This window comes from Heterodontus francisci, chromosome 19 (assembly GCF_036365525.1).
Source record: "Heterodontus francisci isolate sHetFra1 chromosome 19, sHetFra1.hap1, whole genome shotgun sequence".
In the NCBI taxonomy this organism is placed as follows: Eukaryota; Metazoa; Chordata; class Chondrichthyes; order Heterodontiformes; family Heterodontidae; genus Heterodontus; species Heterodontus francisci.
Genome location: NC_090389.1, coordinates 49,061,614 through 49,080,896, shown reverse-complemented (window position 1 = coordinate 49,080,896; position 19,283 = coordinate 49,061,614). Strand labels below are relative to the sequence as shown.

At 44.3% G+C, this 19,283-nt stretch overlaps 1 protein-coding gene across 1 annotated transcript in view; it reads right to left on the bottom strand.

Moving 5' to 3' along the window:
- The window catches only part of LOC137380384 (cadherin-related family member 3-like), a 99,453-nt gene that overhangs the window by 40,412 nt on the left and 39,758 nt on the right, over positions 1–19,283 (bottom strand). Inside the window, exons 9-11 of the mRNA XM_068052313.1 lie at positions 13,814–13,976; positions 12,244–12,349; positions 8,789–8,887 (exon numbers count right to left, since the gene is read on the bottom strand). Coding sequence (XP_067908414.1) covers positions 8,789–8,887; positions 12,244–12,349; positions 13,814–13,976 — 368 coding nt within the window. The remainder of the gene's footprint in view (positions 1–8,788; positions 8,888–12,243; positions 12,350–13,813; positions 13,977–19,283) is intronic.

Sequence of the window (19,283 nt, the reverse complement as noted above, 5' to 3'; positions counted from 1 at the left end):
GAGTGACTGTTTAAGATGGTGGGCGGGGTGCCAATCAAGCAGGCTGCTTTGTCCTGGATGGTGTCGAGCTTCTTGAGTGTTGGAGCTGCACTCATCCAAGCAAGTGGAGAGTATTCCATCATACTCCTAACTTGTGCCTTGTAGATGGTGGACAGGCACTGGAGAGTCAGGAGGTGAGTCACTTGCTGCAGAATTCCCAGCCTCTAACTGCTCTTGTAGCTACAGCATTTATGTGACTGGTCCAGTTCAGTTTCTGGTCAATGGTAATCCCCAAGATGTTGATAGTGGGAGATTCCGCAATGGTAATGCCATTGAACATCAGTGGAGATGGTTAAATTCTCTCTTGTTGGAGATGGGCATTGTCTGGCACTTGTGTGACACAAATGTTACTTGCCACTTATCAGCCCAGGCCTGGATGTTGTCCAGGTCTTACTGCGTATAAACACAGACTGCTTCAGTATCTGAGGATTTGCAAATGGTGCTGAACATTGTGCGATATCGGCAAACATCTCTACTTATGACCTTATGATGGAGGGAAGGTCATTGATGAACCAGCTGAAGATAGTTGGGCCTAGGAGACCACCCTGAGGATCTCCTGCATGATGTCGTGGAGCTGAGATGATTGACCTCCAACAACCACAACCATCTTCCTTTGCACTCAGTATGACTCTAACCAGTGGGATTTTTCCCCCGATTCGCATTGACTCCAGTTTTGCTAGGGCTCTTTGATGTCATACTCGATCAAATGCTGCCTTGATGTCAAGGGCAGTCACTCTCACATCACCTCTGGAGTTCAACTCTTTTGTCCATGTTTGGACAAAGGCTGTAATGAGATCATGAGTGAAGATTCACACAGTTGCAAGTGTCAACACTCTACCTTTCCGCATTCTCAAGGACATGTACCATGAGACATGGAAGTCTGTGGTCCAACCCACAAGAGTGAAGCTTACGGCACACAATGGCTCGACAAGTACCTAGGTTCCTGGAATGCAGGTACAAAAAGTGAACGGGGTCTCCTAAGATATTCTACATAGTGGTCATGTCAGGACCACCAATAGCAGGGTTGCTGGCATGCAACGACCTTAACATGGTCACCATCCATGAGCTGACCCAGTCAGAAAACCACAGCTGTCAAAACAGGTGCACATGCATTGGATCGGTACAAGACTGCCAGAGGTTGTACCCAGGCTGGTTACCTGGATCGGTTTGACACAGTTGGGAATTTCCATGCGGATGCAGTCCTACACCTTAAAGAAAGTGTAAGACTGTCAATCGGGGGTCGGCAACGTGTCCATGGTAAACAATTTTGGGGTCCGGGACTGGTAATTTCACGGATGAGAAATTTCCCATCGGCTTCTTCAGACTGCCTTTTAAAAAAATCACAAGTGTCAGTTTCATGATTGACAGGCACTGAAGCAGAACAGGGCTTTTGAACTTCAGACAGCATCGTGGTTTTCCGGCGGGTTCCAATTTTTTTAAAAGTCCACCAGAAAACCACGAAGCTGTCCGAAGTTCAAAAGTGCTGTTTCTGCTCTCAGCAATACTCAGAGAGAAAGTGAGAAGGGAAGGGAAGTAGAAAGGTGGGTTACAGATAGAGAGAGAGAGTGGGAGAGAAAGAAATTGGGGAGATGGCACACAGAGAGAGAGAGAGAGAGAGAGGAGAGAGAGAGTGGGGGATGGTACAGAGAGAGAGTGAGTGAGAGAGAGTGGGAGAGTGGTACAGAGTGAGAGAGTGGGGTTGGTACAGAGAGAAAGTGAGTGAGACAGAGAGTGGGAGGGTGGTACAGAGAGACAGTGGGGGAAGAGAGAGAGAGAGGGGGGTGGTACAGAGAAAGAGAGTGGGGGTGGTTCAGAAAGAGAGAGTGGGGAGAGAGAGCACAGGGACAACACAGAGAGGGGGCACGACATGGGGGGGATGACATGGGGGGACAACATGGGGGGGAATGACATGGGGAAGAAACACAGAGGGGACGACAACATTGGGGGAAAGCAACACAGAGATGGGAGGGAACAACGCAGAGGGAGGGGAGCACAGAGAGGGGGGAGTCAGCGAGGGAGGAAGAGAGACTGACTGACAGAGACAGACAGACAAAGAGCGAGGAGAACAAGAGAGCAATCAAGATCACTCTTGACAGATGGACATTTATCCGGAATACTACACATCACTACACAAGTGTGTGGGCAGACATTGGCTACTTGTGCAAGCAAAATATGCCTGTTATCTCACTAAATCAGTGTCCAACATAGTTATGAGAAAGTAAGTCAATGAATTATTCTTCTCATTTAAAGCTTCTTCACAAAAATGCACATTTGTTGTTGTTGTAAGATACATTTTTAATGCTTTTATCTTTCCAAAATTGTCTCTCTGGCCCCCTATGTAAGACAAAAATTGTAATGTGTTCCCCATGCAAAAAGCTTGGACACCCCTGCTTCAAGCCTTAAACCTTAAACTTAGCAGCTAGGTTATTTTAAAACACAAGTTTAAAGGCTTGTGTTATGTAAACTCACTTTAAAATGGCAAAAGTCACTTAGGAAAGGTCTCAATTTTTACACTCTGGCACACATTACTTTCACTTGGGACACAGGCTCATTGACATGTTGAAAGTTACTGGACCTTTATTTCTATATAAAAATCACAATTCCACCGCTATCCAGTTGGAATCACATTGTTCCAGAACTTGTATTAAGGGGAAAATGGGCAAGAAAATCCAAGAAACCTCCAGAGGTCAGCACTGTATGTTCCTCATGAATACAAGAGTACATTGTATTGGGACTGAGTGTATTTGCAAAAACAGGATGCTGCTGACCCATATACAATAGTTAATAAATACAATGTAATGGATAGCTTTAATAAACCTTAATCTATGATGAACTGTCTATGATTCCTTAAGAAAGCCATGCTGCATTGGCAGTTTTAAAGACTGTCAGGGAATACATAGTAAAAATGTATTATGTTTCAATGACCATGTCATTAAATGATTTTTTTGCCGTGAATTGGATTAAAGGACAAGTTTTACAAGTATGTCAAAGATCAGGAACTGCAATGTGCATCATTTACAATCTATTTTGAGGGCAGATAACCTAAGTGGTCAATGTCATTTGAAAGTTGTCTGTATCATATAAATATATTACGTTAAAAGTGCACCTTTGCTAATAGGTAAGAGATTTGGCTTGGACATAAATTGGTTAGTCTGGAGTACAATCTTACAGATAGTGACTAAACATTTTGTAATTGAATAATACATGCAGTAAAAACCACTCAACTTTTGCAGAAAAGCTTTTTGTTAATAATTATCTTGTCAGAGTTGAACCTGAATCAACAGTGAGATATAGAAATAGTGAATTTAAGAGAATCACTTTATTGGAGGAACTGAAGGGCGCTCTTTATTTGTAATTGTCTTTATCTAATTTTGTCAACAGCTTTGGTGAACAAATGACATTTTGTCCATGAGAGATTCTGTTGTTTCTGTATTTTAGAATCCAGGACCTAGTTTAGCACCCTGTCAAGGTGAATAAACTAGTCTTGGCTACCTACCATTAATCTCTCTGTCCTTTCCTGTCCCACTCTGCTTTTCTGTTTTACATGACTCTTCTGACGTCCTATCCGCTTCATCCTATAAAATTCTCCTGATATAGAGATCATTGCCTTTTTGTTGGCTGCCCTGTCTTCAGACACATATTACAAGCAGGTGGTGAAGTTGCACAAACATTGACCATCACGGGTTAAATTGTCTTGTGACAACAGCAGTAAGAAATGGTCCATCTTCCTATTGCTGATTTTTCTACTACCTCACCTCAATAACCACAATAGCAATCCACTCCTTGAATTTCATGGTTTATTAGGTAAATTTGCACTCCTGACACAGTATGAATCCACAGAGGTCATACGATAAGGTCCATCTACCACCCCGTGACATGGTGACATGCTCTATTCCATCAACAAAAGTAATTTGCATTGGCATTGCATTCTATTTTGCATGCTAGCTAGCGAATACAGTTGTTTATATCCTTAGCTACTTTGTTTATAGGGAGAGATGTGTTTTAAATAGGACTGTGTTTGATGGCATTAATTGCCCCCATGTCCGTGGCTGCATCAATAATTTTGTCAAATGTCCTTGGTGCGACATGTCGGTGTCTATCCCGGCCATCAATCGACCCGCCTTGAAAATGCAGCATGCACGTTCGAGAAAAGCTGAAGATGGAACTGGATGGAATGGAAAAACAAGGCATCATTCGACGAGTGCAACATCACATGGACTGGTGCAGTTCCATCACTACAGCAATCATAAGGATGGTTCAATTCGACTATGTTTAGACCCGATGAGGCTAAACAAAGCCTTAAAGAGATGTCACCATAAAATACTAATGCCAGAAGAGTTAAACCCAACGTTTGCTGAAGTGAAACACTTTTCCAAAGTAGCCACAAAAAAACGGACATTGGTCCATACACTGGTCAAGAGAGTTGCAAGATCTAACAACATTCAGAACTCCTTTTAGCAGGTACTGTTTCTTCCGTTTACCATTTGGGCTGTCAGTCAGCCAGGACATATTTCAACAGCATATGGATAACAGAATGAGTCCCAGGCTGTATGTATTGCAGACGACATCGTCATAATAGGAGAATAAGAGCATGACAGAAACTTAAACTTATTAATGGAGACCACCAGATGCAAAGGTTTGGTTTTCAACAGCAAAAAGTGCTACATTAATGAAGATCAGATGAATTTTTTCAGTGCCATTTACTCAAGCTCAGGTAACCGCCTGGATCCTGGGAAGATCGAAGACATGCCAACACCACAGGATAAGGACGACCTCTAAAGGTGTCTAGGTCTATTCAACTTTCTTGCTGCATACATACTGAGCTTCATGGAAAAGGCATCGCCACAAAGAGAATTGCTGAAGAAAGACATGCCATTCCTATAGCAGGACCATCATCAGCATACATTCAATGCATTGAACAAGCACTGTCAGCCAAATCATGTCTTCAATACGATGACCCCCAGAAGGCAACAACATTGGAAAAAAGATTTCGGTGCATGTCTTCAAGATGGCAAGCCTGCCGCATTTGGTTCAAAAAGTCTGTTGCCAGCACAAGCAAATTATTCCATATCAAATGAGAAACTCTCGCTCTGGTCTTTGGGATCACCAGGTTCCACATATACTTAGTCAGGAAAAAGTTCATGGTTGAGACAGATCATAAGCTGCTGAAGATGTTCTGGAGAAAACCACTAACGAATGCGCCACCTCAACTCCAGAGGTTACTCATTAAGATTAAGGGCTACAACTGTGATGTCAGATACAAACCCGGTAGTCTGATGGTCCTATCAGATACCCTAAGTAGACTGCCTACCCTGGGAAGGCGTGACACCTACCATTCAACGTACAGGTGGATGAAGTCTGTGTAAGTTTGCAGGATGTGTACAATGTAGATCTCATGTCCTTTGGTCAAAACAAGACAGAGGAACTCCAGAGGGAGACCTCTCAAAACCCCATACATGAGCTCTCTGGCAGATCATTGTAGAGGGTTCAGGAGAGCATTCAGGAGATCCCTACGGATCTGAGAATGTATTGGCCATGTTGAGATGAAATCAGTATATCCAACGGAGTACTATTTAAAGGACACCAAGTACTCATTCCGGCAAGACTTCAGTCTGACATACTTGGACAGCTCCACCAAGGATATATGGGAATAGAGAGGATGAAATGACTTGCCCGTGAGTCAGTATTCTGGCCTGGCATCAGCAAGGACATTGACCAAATGATGAGATCTTGTGACTCGTGTCATGAACACCAGGCTAGCCAACAGAAAGAGCATCTCCAACAGCATGACATACAATCATCATCATGGACCAAGATAGCAACAGATTTGGGCAGAGAAGACTATCTGCTAGTGACTGACTATCAGTCCAAATTTCCTATTGTGTAGAAGCCTCAAGAAACATTGAGTGCAGCAGTGGCCAACACTGTTAGTGCCATCTTTAGTCTTTTTGGTGCCTCATTCAAAGTGGTATCTGACAATGGTCCACAATACACGGAAAAACTGTTCCAGGATATGTGTCAACGATGGTCCACCAACCATGTCACATCGTCACCCCAATATCCTCGTTCAAATGGGATGGCTGAACGTATGGTCAGGACAGTCAAATCGCTGATCAAAAAGTGTTCAGAAACCGGGCAAGAGATCCAAGTTGCATTATTGCATCTTCATGTAACTCCATTAGATGCTGGTTTGCCATCACCTACTGAGACACTGTTTGGTCGACCAGTGAGAGCCACACTAATAAGCTATCATCTCACCAAGTCATCCTTGATCACAGACCAATTACGTCAGATACAAGATAAGGTGAAAGATGCACATGGCATGCATACGGGTGCAGAATTATTGCCACTATACATTGGCCCACAATACAGACATGGATCCCAGCAGAGGTGACCAAGGTGTGCAAAGAACCACGTTCATATGAGGTGACGACACCAAATGGTGCAGTACTGTTAAGGAATCGATCTCACCCCAGGGGACTCTGTGCTAGCCATGCACAAGGTGACCAACCAGCATTACCTACACCTACCCGCATACGTTTTGCAGACGAACAAACAACAAGCAACACACCGACAACTGAGGACAATGCTCCCAAACATGATCTTTAGGAGGATAAGCCAGACAGTTTGAGAACACACCCACACGTTGGGCTGGATTTTACCAACCTCCCCCCACGACAGGTCTCGTGACGGGGTGAGGGGGGGCCGGAAAATGCCTCCGGGAGATAGTCGCCATGCACCCCGATGCTGGGAGGGCCCAGCCTGATATTACCGGCGGTAGCAAGACCTCGTGGCGGCCCCACACCTGCCGCTCAGCGACGGGACCCCAATTTGAATATTTAAATAAATTAAAATGATTGATTTAATTAAGCTCACATCACCCCCTGATGTCCGGCTGCGATCTTTGGCCCGGCGGCCAGCACTCCCACGCCTTCAGATCCCTGTCCAGGGAACAGGATCAAATTAACATCATGGGGATAGGGGATGGTGGCACAAGTTGTAGTTGTAGTTGAAGTTTGTGCAGTTTGGGAGGGGAAGGTCAGATGGTTTTGGGGGGGAAAGGGCAAATAATTAATGTAATTGTTATTGGGGCATGGGAGACGGGCAAAAGAGATGCACTTATTTATTTCAATTCAATTTATTTACCCTTAAATATTTAAATTAGCCAGTAGGGCTGACAGCTCTTTAAAAATGGCGTCAGCACCTGTGTGCAGGCAGCTGACGCCATTACTGACGACGGACAGCCCGCTCTCTCCACATGACTGGGGAGGGGCGGGGGGGTAGGGGCAGACCGCCCTGGGGATGCAAATGAGCTGCCTCACAGAAGATTGCGGCGGCTCTACGGTGTGTGGCCCGCACAGGCGGGCTGCCGTTTTGTCCATCTCACCTCCAATCTCGGTGGCGAGATTATAAAGTCTAGCCCATTGTTGTCACAAGGTCTAGTCGAGTCAGCCGACGACCAGTTCGGTTACAAATGTAGACAACACCTTGAAGAGGAGTGTTCCAAATGTTCTTGTTACAGATGAATGTTTTATGTAAATAGTGTGATAATTGAGGAGGCAGTGGCATAGTGGTAATGTCACTGGACTAGTATTATAGAGCCCAGGCAAATGCTCTGGGGACATGGGTTCAAATCCCACCACAGCAGATGTTGAAAGTTGAATTCAATTAAATTAATACATCTGGAATTAAAATCTAGTCTACTGGTGACCATGAAACCATTGTCAATTGTTGTAAAATACTACCTGGTTCACTTAGGTCCTTTAGGGTCTTGGTCTGGCCTACATGTGATTCCAGACCCACAGCAATGTGGTTGACTCTTAAAAATGCCCTCTGAAATGGCTGAGCAAGCCACTCAGTTCATAGGCAATTAGGGATGGGCAATAAATGCTGACCTAGCCAGCAATGCCCGCATCCCAAAAACAAATTTTAAAAAGTCACGTTCTTACATCTCATAAAGGTTGCTTATTTATATACATATTAATTATTTACGATATGGTGTCATCATTTAAGGGAAGGGAGATGTTGTGATAGTGTATTTGTTAGTATGTTAAATGTAATGTTTTAAATATATGTTTATGCCATCATATGTATGTCATCACAGGAAGTGACGTAACATCACGTGATTCAGTTCTCTTGCACAACGAACATGTATAAGCTGGAAGAACGACAAGTCTCCATTAAAGCTCTGTGTTTAACCTCTATGCCTGCCCTTCAGCTTCATTTATATTAAGCTAGAAAGATATAATACAACAATCTCTACTAACAATTGACTCCCAGCAAGATTGAAACTAGACATTTTAAATTGTACCCTTTCTGATATTGATTAGCATTCTATTTTATAACATTGATAAAATGGCACTTACGCTTTTAATTACAAAACTTAACTTTCTATGGTGAGTTTAACGGGCAGCTAATCTTGCATGTTCTTAAAAATAATGGGAGACTAATGACAAGATGCTGTTAGTATGTAGCAAATGGTGGAACAGTGTAAATCAACCAACATGTTCTAGAGATTCACAACTCATGGCTTTTCTTTTCATCCCCTGAATTTACACATTATCAACAGCGTGCGTCATTAATGTACCATCATTTTTCCAGCAAGATCCAGCATTATATGTGTTTTTTTGTGTGTGTGCTATATATTATCTTTATTTTATAGCAATATATAGATACATATGTACACATTGTATAATAATCATTAAAATTACTCAGACATCTTCCATGACAGAAAAATATAATGACTCACCTGTTTCTGTTTCAAGGACATCAAAGATATAGGGATCCTTCTCAAATTTGGGACTAAAGTCATTTACAGGTGTAATTTCTACAATCACTGTGGCAGTTGCTGTAGAAAACAATTAAAGATTATTCATTTACAAGTGTCATTTTCTGATCTCACCTGTAATATGCAGAAACACACAACTATGAACATCATTCCTTCTTTATGTATTTAGCACTGTATACAAGCTGAAAAATAGTTACTGCTTGAGGTGATAGATGGCTGGCATTTTGAATCAGTGAATGGTAATGATTCTACTGCCAGCTTTAAATAGTTACCACAACAGCCACTTTCAAGCCCCAGTGATAAGCTCATTATCTGAACATGACATTTTAGTCAGTCATATACTCATGAAACTGTAAATATTGATTATGCAAAAGAGATGAAAGAACGTCCAGCCCAAATACTGAATTGGAGAAATTCAGGATATTTTTAACAGCTTTACCCCTTTGTGAAGTGGTTCACACTGTAAAGAATTTCAGGGAGAACAATTGAGAATCTGAATCATTTATTTCCACAATAAGATGCACATTTCCCTCTTAACACATAATTACTTATCTCCGACAGTCAACATCTTCCAGGCTGAGTTTTTAGTCAAACAAGTGAAGGCTGCTGAACAACAACCAAAGTATTTCCTCATAATTCACATAATTAAACTGATATGGTCTGCTTTTTCATTTTTATTTGTCAAACTTTAAGCATGGTGTTAAATAAGAACTGCAACATTTAGCAGTAAAGATCCTATTGAGTGTGCTATTAGCAAGAGACATAATTGTAAGGTGTAAGGAAGTGCTTGAAACTGCTGACTGTGATGGCTTTGTAGGAGGTTTGGCAAACAGCAGTAAAAAATCTTCAGGAGGCCAGCAACATGTTAATGGAATGGACAGACTGGTTGCAGCTGCAATGTAATGTGAAGAAGTGTGGGAGGAAAAACAAGGAATGGTAGTTTATAATTAATGGAAAGAGGCTGAAGGGTGTGTATAAACACAGGGTTCAAAGACATAATTCTCTGACAGTGGGAGTGCAGGTAGTTAAAGCCATAAAAAGGTCAATAGCATTTTGGTTTTTATAAATAGGGGAATAGAGTAAAAGAGCAATGAGGTAATAATGAATTTATAGCATAGGTTAGGCCAGTGATTCTCAAACTTTTTGGTTAAAGGACCCCTTTTCAAATGGATTAGTAATCATGAGTAAATAACAATACTATATAATATTCATAAATAGAAAGTGTTCCATGTAAAGAGTGTTTTAATGATGCTTTTAAGAAATCAAGTGTTTGCTTACAGATATCAGTGAGAGGGGTGTGCCTACTTTTCACTGCAGAGTCTGTCTATCCATGGTGTGATGTTTAACAATCACATTCATAATTTATTTTCCACATTCAGGTAGGACTTGTACTTTGTCTCCCTGACCTTAAGTAAAATAGCACCCTGGGCTAAATTGTGCTTTAGTGCTCTTTCTTTGAGGTTAAATATGTAGTACTTAAATATTTTTTTAAAACTTCCCTCATTTGAGCAAGGCTGAACTTCTTCTTCATGCCGAGGTGGAACATGGAATGGTTTACAACAGGAAGGGATTAAGGAAGAGTCCATAGACGTTTTCAGTTTTTTTTATGGGAAAGTAGGATGAAATTTTGAAACAGAAAGTGATACAAGGGCTCATGGAGAACATGGGCTAGAGAGATTAGTTTTAGATCGCTCTAGCTAAGAGCCAGTATAGGCATTATGGACCAAGTGGCCTCCTTCTGTGCTGTAAACATTTATGTTTCTATGGATTTACACCAACAGAACATTGTGACTCCCAACTGGAAGCCCAGTGTAGATTGGAAGAAGTTTAAACAAATGTGAGCAGACATGTGAACTAGCTCTAAGCATTTCGGAGTTAAGGAGGTGACTTAAGATTGGTACAGTCCTTGCCTTGATCGGTGATGGAACAGTTACTGTAGAACATGTTTATAAAAGATTCAGTGGTTGATGTTTGCCTTTGTATCTTTATACTCTGCCCTTGGAGAATTGCATGAAGTAGTTGAATTACTCGCAGGTCGATGACAGTCTGATAAGCTGTGACAGTAATCCTCCTTCTATGACCATAACACCTTCATGATGGCTGATGAGTAGGCGGGTTACAGGGGTTCCCAAAACCCACCAGACACAATATCCCACTGGATGTCAATGCAGACTGAAAGCTGGAGCTCCAGTTGCCATTCGTTGGAACTGTCTGAAGCAGGAAAAGGGCCAAACACCAGAGTGGGCACTGCCCACTGACTTTTAGCCTTCACCAATATGGTGGGCAGAGCTCCTCTGGCTCATAATAAGTATGCACTTCATCCCCTCCATATTGGAGGCTTTGAAGGCCATTTAGCACCAAGAAAACAGGCTCAAGTGGCAGAATTTCTAGGCCGAAATATTGCATCTGCATCTAAACTACATTATAGTAGAATTCTCAAACTGTACAAAATATCATAGAATCATAGAATAGTTATAGCACAGAAGGAGGCCATTTGGCTACATGCCAATGCCAGCTCTCTACAAGATCAACTCACCCAGTTCAACTCCATTGCCCTTTCCCCATAGGCCTGCAAATTTTTTCTCTTCAGACAGTTATTCAATTCCCTTCTGAAAGCCACCAACTGAATCTGCCTCCACCACACTCTCAGGCAGTGCATTCCAGATCCTAACCACTCGCGGTGTAAAAATGTATTTCCTCATGTCACCCCTGGTTCTGCTGCCAATCACCTTAAATTGGTATCCTCTTGACCCTTCAGCAAATGGGAACAGTTTCTCCCTATGTACTCTGTCTAGACCCCTCAGTGTTTTGAACACCTCTATCAAATCCCCGCTCAACCTTCTTTTCTCTAAAAGGAAAAACCCCAACTTTGCCAATCTATTCACGTAACTGAAGTCTCTCATCCCCAAAAGCAATCTCATAATTTTTTTTCTGCACTGTCTCCAATGCCTTCATATCCTTCCTAAAGTGTGGTGCCTAGAATTGAACACATTCTCCAGTTCAGGCAGAACCAGTATTTTATAAAGGTTCACCATAACTTCCTGGCTTTTGTACTGTATATGCCTCTATTTTTAAAATCCAGGCTCCCTTATGCCTTATTAACCACTTTCTCAACCTGCGCTGTCACCTTCAACAATTTGTGCACATATACCCCCAGGTCCCTCTTCTCCTGCACCCCCTTTAGAACTGTATCTTTTATTTTATATTGTCTCTTCTCGTTCTTCCTATCAAACACATTTCTCTGCATTAAATTTCATCTGCCACTTGTCCGTCCATTCCACCAGCCTGTTTATGTCTCAAGGTTTTCAGGTGTGTTATTTCAGGAACTGTGGTCTTATAGTAACAAATTTGGTTTAATAAATAGCAACCAGTTATTGATTCACAAAGTCAACAGTATAAAAAAATGCTTCACTCACCAGTGTGTGTAGAAATGGTTGAATCAGACACTGCTATTGTCATTGTGTATGTATAACCCACGGCAGCAACAGCTACATCTTCATAATCGAGGTCTTTAGTTCCCACCTAAGATCCAAAGATAACATCTAAAGATGGCAATAATTCATGTGTAAGTGTGACAAGCAATAAAACTATGCATTTGTAGCTTGGCATTTCTTACTTATTTTGTTGTATGTTCTGAGTGTGTGCGTGCACGTGTGCATGTGTGTGTGACAGTAACAAGAAAAACAAGAACTGCAGAAAAAAATGTTGAAAGGTGGAAAATCCTGGAAAGGCTACCATCATTTGAAGTAGGGGGGTTCTTCATTTAAAAAGCCCTGAAATGAAACATGAACCTAAAATTTCGATGGACCCCAGAGAGAGGGACCTCTGCATGACTCCATCCCAAACCCTGAGGATGCAGTTATTTAAAGATTCAGGCTGGTTGCGGAGGCACTCGCCTCACTTTGCTACTGGAGACTCAGAGCAATACCCTGCCAAGAGGGTGAGCCTAAAGCCCTTATCAAGCCAAGATTAAATCAATTAACAAACCATCATTCCCTGCAGGGAATGGAGGGATGGACTATGAAAACAAGTCAGTTTTTTAATACAGATTTGGGGTCTTCAGGCAGTACAAAATGAAATCCTTGTCTACTCTCAGCATGCAGAGGAAATACTGAGCCTTCTGCTTTAAAACTGGGTGGAAATCCCAGTGTTGTCCCTGAATGGTCCCAGATACCCTCCCACCCCAACCCAAAGTGCTGCCTGGATAAGGGGGAGGTGGGGTGAGTGAGCAGAAGAAGTGCCTCTCCCCACTGAAATTTCCACCTTAACTTAAATCAGATTCTGGACCCAAATTGTGAATCTCTCGTTTGGCACAACTACACATGTATTCTGCCTTCCCTTACTTCCAGATGCAGGTTTCCTGCCCTATGGTATATAAGTAGGAGCTCTTTGATAACAATAAGCACTAATGCAGAGATGTTTGATGAACAATAAAAGATGCAAGTTTCTTTAGTACTTTCTTTTTGAGCCTTTGGCCCTCACTATATAAATCCATTACGTAACCTGATGGAAAAATCTGCCAGAATAATATTTGTAGACTGTGATGGCATAATTTAAACCACTTCTGAGACGTATAAGTGTTTTTTTTAAGCCATACTGCGATGACTCCTGAGAGAGCAAAAAAAAGATGTGCAGTGTGCTAAAAGGAATGACAATAAAACTGCAGAAACGCAATGCAGTGAATCCATTAGAATCTAGAATCAATCAGATTCTAATGGACACTTGGGATATGGATGAATGTGGCACCACTTAATCTGGGTCTCTTGACCATAATATGAAATGCATATTAAAGAGCCTTTTTTCACATTTCTCCGGGACTCCTAACATTTCCAATCTAATTTTCCACATGACCATCACCATTGATTTGGTGTCTTCTTGATTAATACACTTTTCAGATTATTACATGCTAAACTTAAAAACTTGATCTACATCGTTAATAAGCTATAATAAACTGCAGCTACTGTATACTATATAAATTACTCCTACCTGTATAACGTTATCTGCTCCAGTTTTTTGCTCAAATAGCTTTCCAGGCCCAAGGGGCCCACTTTCGGGAACATATGTTAATGTGTCACCTGGGACATCAGAGTCGGTACAGATTAAAGTAGCAACTATTGTATCATGAAGGAGTAGTTCAGGATGTGTAGCTCTAAAAGAAAATTATTTAAAAAGCAGTCAATTAGGTAAATTTTGAGTCATAGTTCAGCCCAAGCAACACAATAGCCGAAAAACATTTAGAGTTGAACTCAACTTATATTTTATATCATATATAGTGGTTACATGTTGAATTGTGCAATACACCACTATTCACAACTGTTCACTAGGATTGTATTCTGTTTCAGAATATTGTGAAAAACATTTGGATAAGACAAGAGGATCCCAATGTGTGATTAACCTGTGCCTGTTTTATCCGATGCAAACTTCGTGCTACCTGATTGCAGCTTGCAGCCAGTGCTAAGCGTGCTGTTGAGTGGCTGCAGGTCTGAACATAGAACATAGAACATAGAACAGTACAGCACAGTACAGGCCCTTCGGCCCACGATGTTGTGCCGAACCATTAACCTACTCTAAGATCAAACTAACTACCTACCCTTCATTCTACTATCATCCATGTACCGATCCAAGAGACGCTTAAATGTCCCTAATGTATCTGCTTCTACTACCACCGCTGGCAGCGCATTCCACGCACCCACCACTCTCTGTGTAAAGAACCTGCCTCTGACATCTCCCCGAAACCTTCCTCCAATCACCTTAAAATTATGCCCCCTGGTGGTAGCCCTTTCCACCCTGGGAAAAAGTCTCTGGCTATCCACTCTATCTATGCCTCTCATCATCTTGTACCCCTCTATCAAGTCACCTCTCATCCTTCTTCGCTCCAATGAGAAAAGCCCTAGCTCCCTCAATCTTTCTTCGTAAGACATGCCCTCCAGTCCAGGCAGCATCCTGGTAAATCTCCTCTGCACCCTCTCTAAAGCTTCCACATCCTGCCTATAATGAGGCGACCAGAACTGAACACAATATTCCAAGTCTGAGCAGGAGGCGCAAAATTTTGAGAGTTTAAGCTAGCCTGTGCTACTTAAAGTAAGTCTGCACCTCTTAAAGGGAAAATGCATTTTGGCTGGAGCATATGCTGAAATTCAATCCACAAGTGACTTGAAGCTGGGAAAGACAGAGGAATGGCACAACATGGCAGACAGCAGGCTCCAAGGTTCTCTGACACAATATTGGAGGCCTTGGTGCAGGAGGTGGACAGGAAGAGAGAGGTCCACTAAACAAAGTGAGAGGGTAGGGCAGGAGGCCCTCAAGACAAACTCTCAGAAGGCAATGGGAACAGGTAGCTGTGCAGATCAATACTAGCATGTGCAGCCCCCCACCCCCACCCCCACATCCCCATTGAGGACCTGGATGCAGTGCCAAAAGGTCAAGGTCAGTGAATGCATCTTCGAATGCCATATCCTACCAACTGCACCACTAGCCTCAGACACTACTCAACACATCATACTCCCATTACCCATCAGTCAACAATCCCCAGGAATCACAACACATACCTAAGACCTAAAGCTTCACCTCACTTTACACACTTAGCACTGCTGCAAGCCACACACCCATATCTCACGCCTTATATACACTGCCAGCTATTCAATATGACAGCTGCATCACCCAAATACATTGCACTATGCTCAATGACACACTTCCCTCTCTCTTGCAGGACAAGGTGTATATAACCAAAGGCAGCAGCATCTAACTGGCATGAGACAGGTATGACAGCATGTCCTCACCCTCATGGAGGAGATGATGCTTACCATCACTGATGTGGCAATGACTGAGGCCATGGCCAGTGGCGGGGCTGAAACTATCGAAGATGATGGTATGCTCATACCTAATTCTCCTCCTCACATTCCACTTCCCCGTCATCCCACAATCTCTTCTGATTACCAAGCTGCAGATGATGTAAGCATGCACCTCTTGCTTTACCTTACTATTCTCATCTCAACTCTACCCTTGTGCCTTTTTCCTTTCAGATAGCCGAGAACTGTCACCCAGCCAGGCAGTGGTTTAGGAGCATGAAGTGGAAGAGAAAGAAGAGACAGATGATGAAACACCCTGAGAGAATGATCGATGATCTCACACTTGCATTCACCAGCTCAGATACTGATACTGCATGAGAGAAGCTTAGAGGCAGGATCTGCACATGGTGGGCTGAACTTAATGCCAACAGTGGTGGCCTGGTCGGTGGGCTGGAAAGGTGGAGGCAACCCCGTTGTCCCTTTAAGGGTGCAGAACCCACCTCCAAGAGCTGCCGGCCAATCAGAGAGCCAGCAGCTCTTCAGTCCCAGCAGCGCCACTAGAAGTAGTGGCCACTGCTGGGACTGCGCCCAGCCTGGTCCAGCAAGCTGGAGCAGGCCTTGGAACCCAGCTAAGTGAGGTCGAGCTCACCAGGGCCAATTAGGCAGGCCCCGGTGAGGGGTTGGGGGCTGTTGGTGAGGGCGGGGGTGGGGGGGGTTAGGATGTTTCACCGGGTGAGGCCCTTGCCACCAGGGGTGCACTCCATGGCCACACTCCATGGCCACAATCAGAAGGGTCCCCCCACCAAGCCCGCAGGGAGGCCTCCAGCTTTTATTGGGTGGTCTCCCCATATGGCAGAGGGAACCCCGCCACTGGTAAAATATCAGTGGAGGCGGGAGGATGCCATATTGGCCATTTAAGGGCCTCATTGGACTCTGGATAGGAAGGCCATCCACAACCTTCCCCACCACTGATAAAATTGCACGGCATCGGGAAGGCAACGGCACTCCATCCTCCACCTTCGTTCTCGATTCTATGGTCCCCATGCCCTGTCTCCTCACCTGCTCCCATCGTCCAGATTAAATTCTGTTCAGTGGAGTCACCGGGCATGAATGGTCTGCAGCTAGGCCAGGGAGAAAGTGCCAGCAAAGGTAAGGCCACACACGTGTTCTGCTGCAGAGAACTCAGGTGAGGACATTGATAGGGTGGTGTACAGAAAAGGCCGAGGGCATGCACGATAAAATGCTTGATGCATTGGCAGGGCTGCCAGAAAGCCTGCTGTCATTATCAAGGAACATAATAAGTCCAGCACCAACTTTGCAGAGCTTCATGCAGAGCTGGAGACCATTCTTTCCAGTGTGGAATCCATGAGAACTTTGGTAATCCATGAGAACATTTGTAGGCCCAACACATAGGAAGCATCAAGTGACTGATGCCTCAGCTTCCATTGCAGCACAAACAGAAGCCACCCAACGTCTGAGTGCTGCAGTGGAAGCTCAGACTGAGGTCATGCAATTTCAGCTTGACCATATGCAAGTGCAGCTTGCAACCATGCAGATGATCTGACCACAGACAGCCAGGCCGGAAAGGGAATGAGTTGGTTGACTCCACCCTTCCTCCTGCTCCTCCTCTTCCTCCTCCTCCTCAGCTGCTCGCCATATACCTGTGGCAGAGGATGTGCCCTCCTGATGGCGAAGTTAAGCAGGATACAATGGACCACGACACATCATGACACACACTCTGGCAAGTACTGCAGGGCTCCTCCACAGCGGCCCAGGAAGCGGAAGCATCGCTTAAACACACCAGTGGACTGCTTGATGATATTTTGTGTGACAACATGACTCTCATTATATGCATGCTGGCCACATGTGCTTGGGTTGCACACTGGAGTCATGAGCCAGGTGATCAGCAGATAGCTCTTGTCACCTAGTAGACAGCCTCTGGTTTCATGTGGTGGCTCAAATACTGATGGTACAGCAGACGGGCGCAGAATAAAGGCATCATGACTGCTGCCAGGAATTCACCAGCATGATGTGCTGAGCATGGTCGCACACCAATGGTACATTCAAGGGGTGGGTCCCTTTGTTGTTGCGGTACATCTCTGCATTTAAATGCGGCTCTCGCAAAGCCACATGTGTGCAGTCAACGGCACCCTGCATCATTGGGAAGCCCGCTACCTGGCAATGCCACGTGCACACTCTGCCTGCTTCTCTCTAGTCAGAGAGACACAATGTACTCACCATGTCCTGGCATAAAGAGCATCAGTACAGCAGTGGACCGCGAACTGGGAGATGTTAGAGATGTCACCTGCTCCAGCCTGGAAGGATCCTGACATGAAAAAGTTCATGGCCACAGCTGCGGGCCTGTCTGCAAGGGATGGCAGATTTCAGTGAACATCTCCTTCATAAAGTGGAGCATCGCGCACGCTGTTCCTTACTAAGGTTGAGGTAAGAGAATTGCTCCCTGAAGCGCCTGGGTGGCTAGGCCCCTTACTGACATCCCTTCTCCCCCTCTTCCTCCTCCATCTGTGAGCAGCCTATTCTCCTCTGTGTTGTCTCTGCTTAATCTCCCTGTCATGCTGCGGGCCAAGGAGAACAGATGGAGAGATCAGAACTATTGAGGTCAGAACCAAGTTGCTCTCCACGTGCAGCACCACTCCCTGTTGACTTCACCAACTTTAAATAGCAGTAGGAAACACACAGCACTTCTACAAACTCAGCCAGAGCCAGTAGAAATCAATCAGCGTCTAACCTGAAAGTAGATGATAATTCCTTTAAATAGATGTGGCGGGGGACCCTTCTTGCTGCTGAACACATGTTCAGCTGTGTGAGGCTAAGAAAGGGCATGAGTGTTGAGGTCAAAAATGGCACCGCTGTTGTCAAATCAGTATTACACACTGACCCAATCTGCCTACTCTGCATACTTACAGTGCATGCTCCGAACACTCTCACCAAAATGGTATCCGGTGCAGGCTGCATTGGATGTGTGCACAGCAGTGCAAATGTCATACTGTGGCCAAAGTGGCACCTGTAGAGCTGGATCTTGGGAGCCAAAGTTAACCACGGCAAGAGTGAGGCCATGTTCTTTGGGAACTGGGCCAGCCAATCTTTTGTCCCCTTCACCGTCAGGTCAGACTACCTGAAGGTGCTGGGGATATGCTTCGAAAGGGCTGGGGCGTGCACCAAAACCTGGAAGGAGCGAGTAGCCAGGGTACACCATAAACTGAGCATGTGAGAGCAGCGATCTCTCTCCATTGTGGGTAAGAACGGTCATCAGGTTCGAGGCGCTCACGTTGTTGCTGTACGTGGCGCAGGTCTGGCTCATTCCCCACTCCTGCGCTGTGGCGGTCACCCGAGCCATTTTCCGATTTATCTGGAGATCCAAAATGGACCAGGTCTGGAGGGACACTGTTCAAACCTCTGGATAAGGGCGGGAAAAATGTACCCAGCGCGTCCTCATCCTGATGACCATCTTTGTGTGCGGCTGCATCAAACTGCGTAGAGCCCCAGTACACAAACGCCAAGTGTCACGATGGGCTGAGGTTCTATCTGTTCCCGGTGTTATGAAGGATGGGTCTGGTCACATTGCCGCGGAACGCTCCATCCAGTTGGACGATGCCATACCACCTATCCTTCGAGAGAAAGTTTCTGCGGAAAAACATTTTTGACCA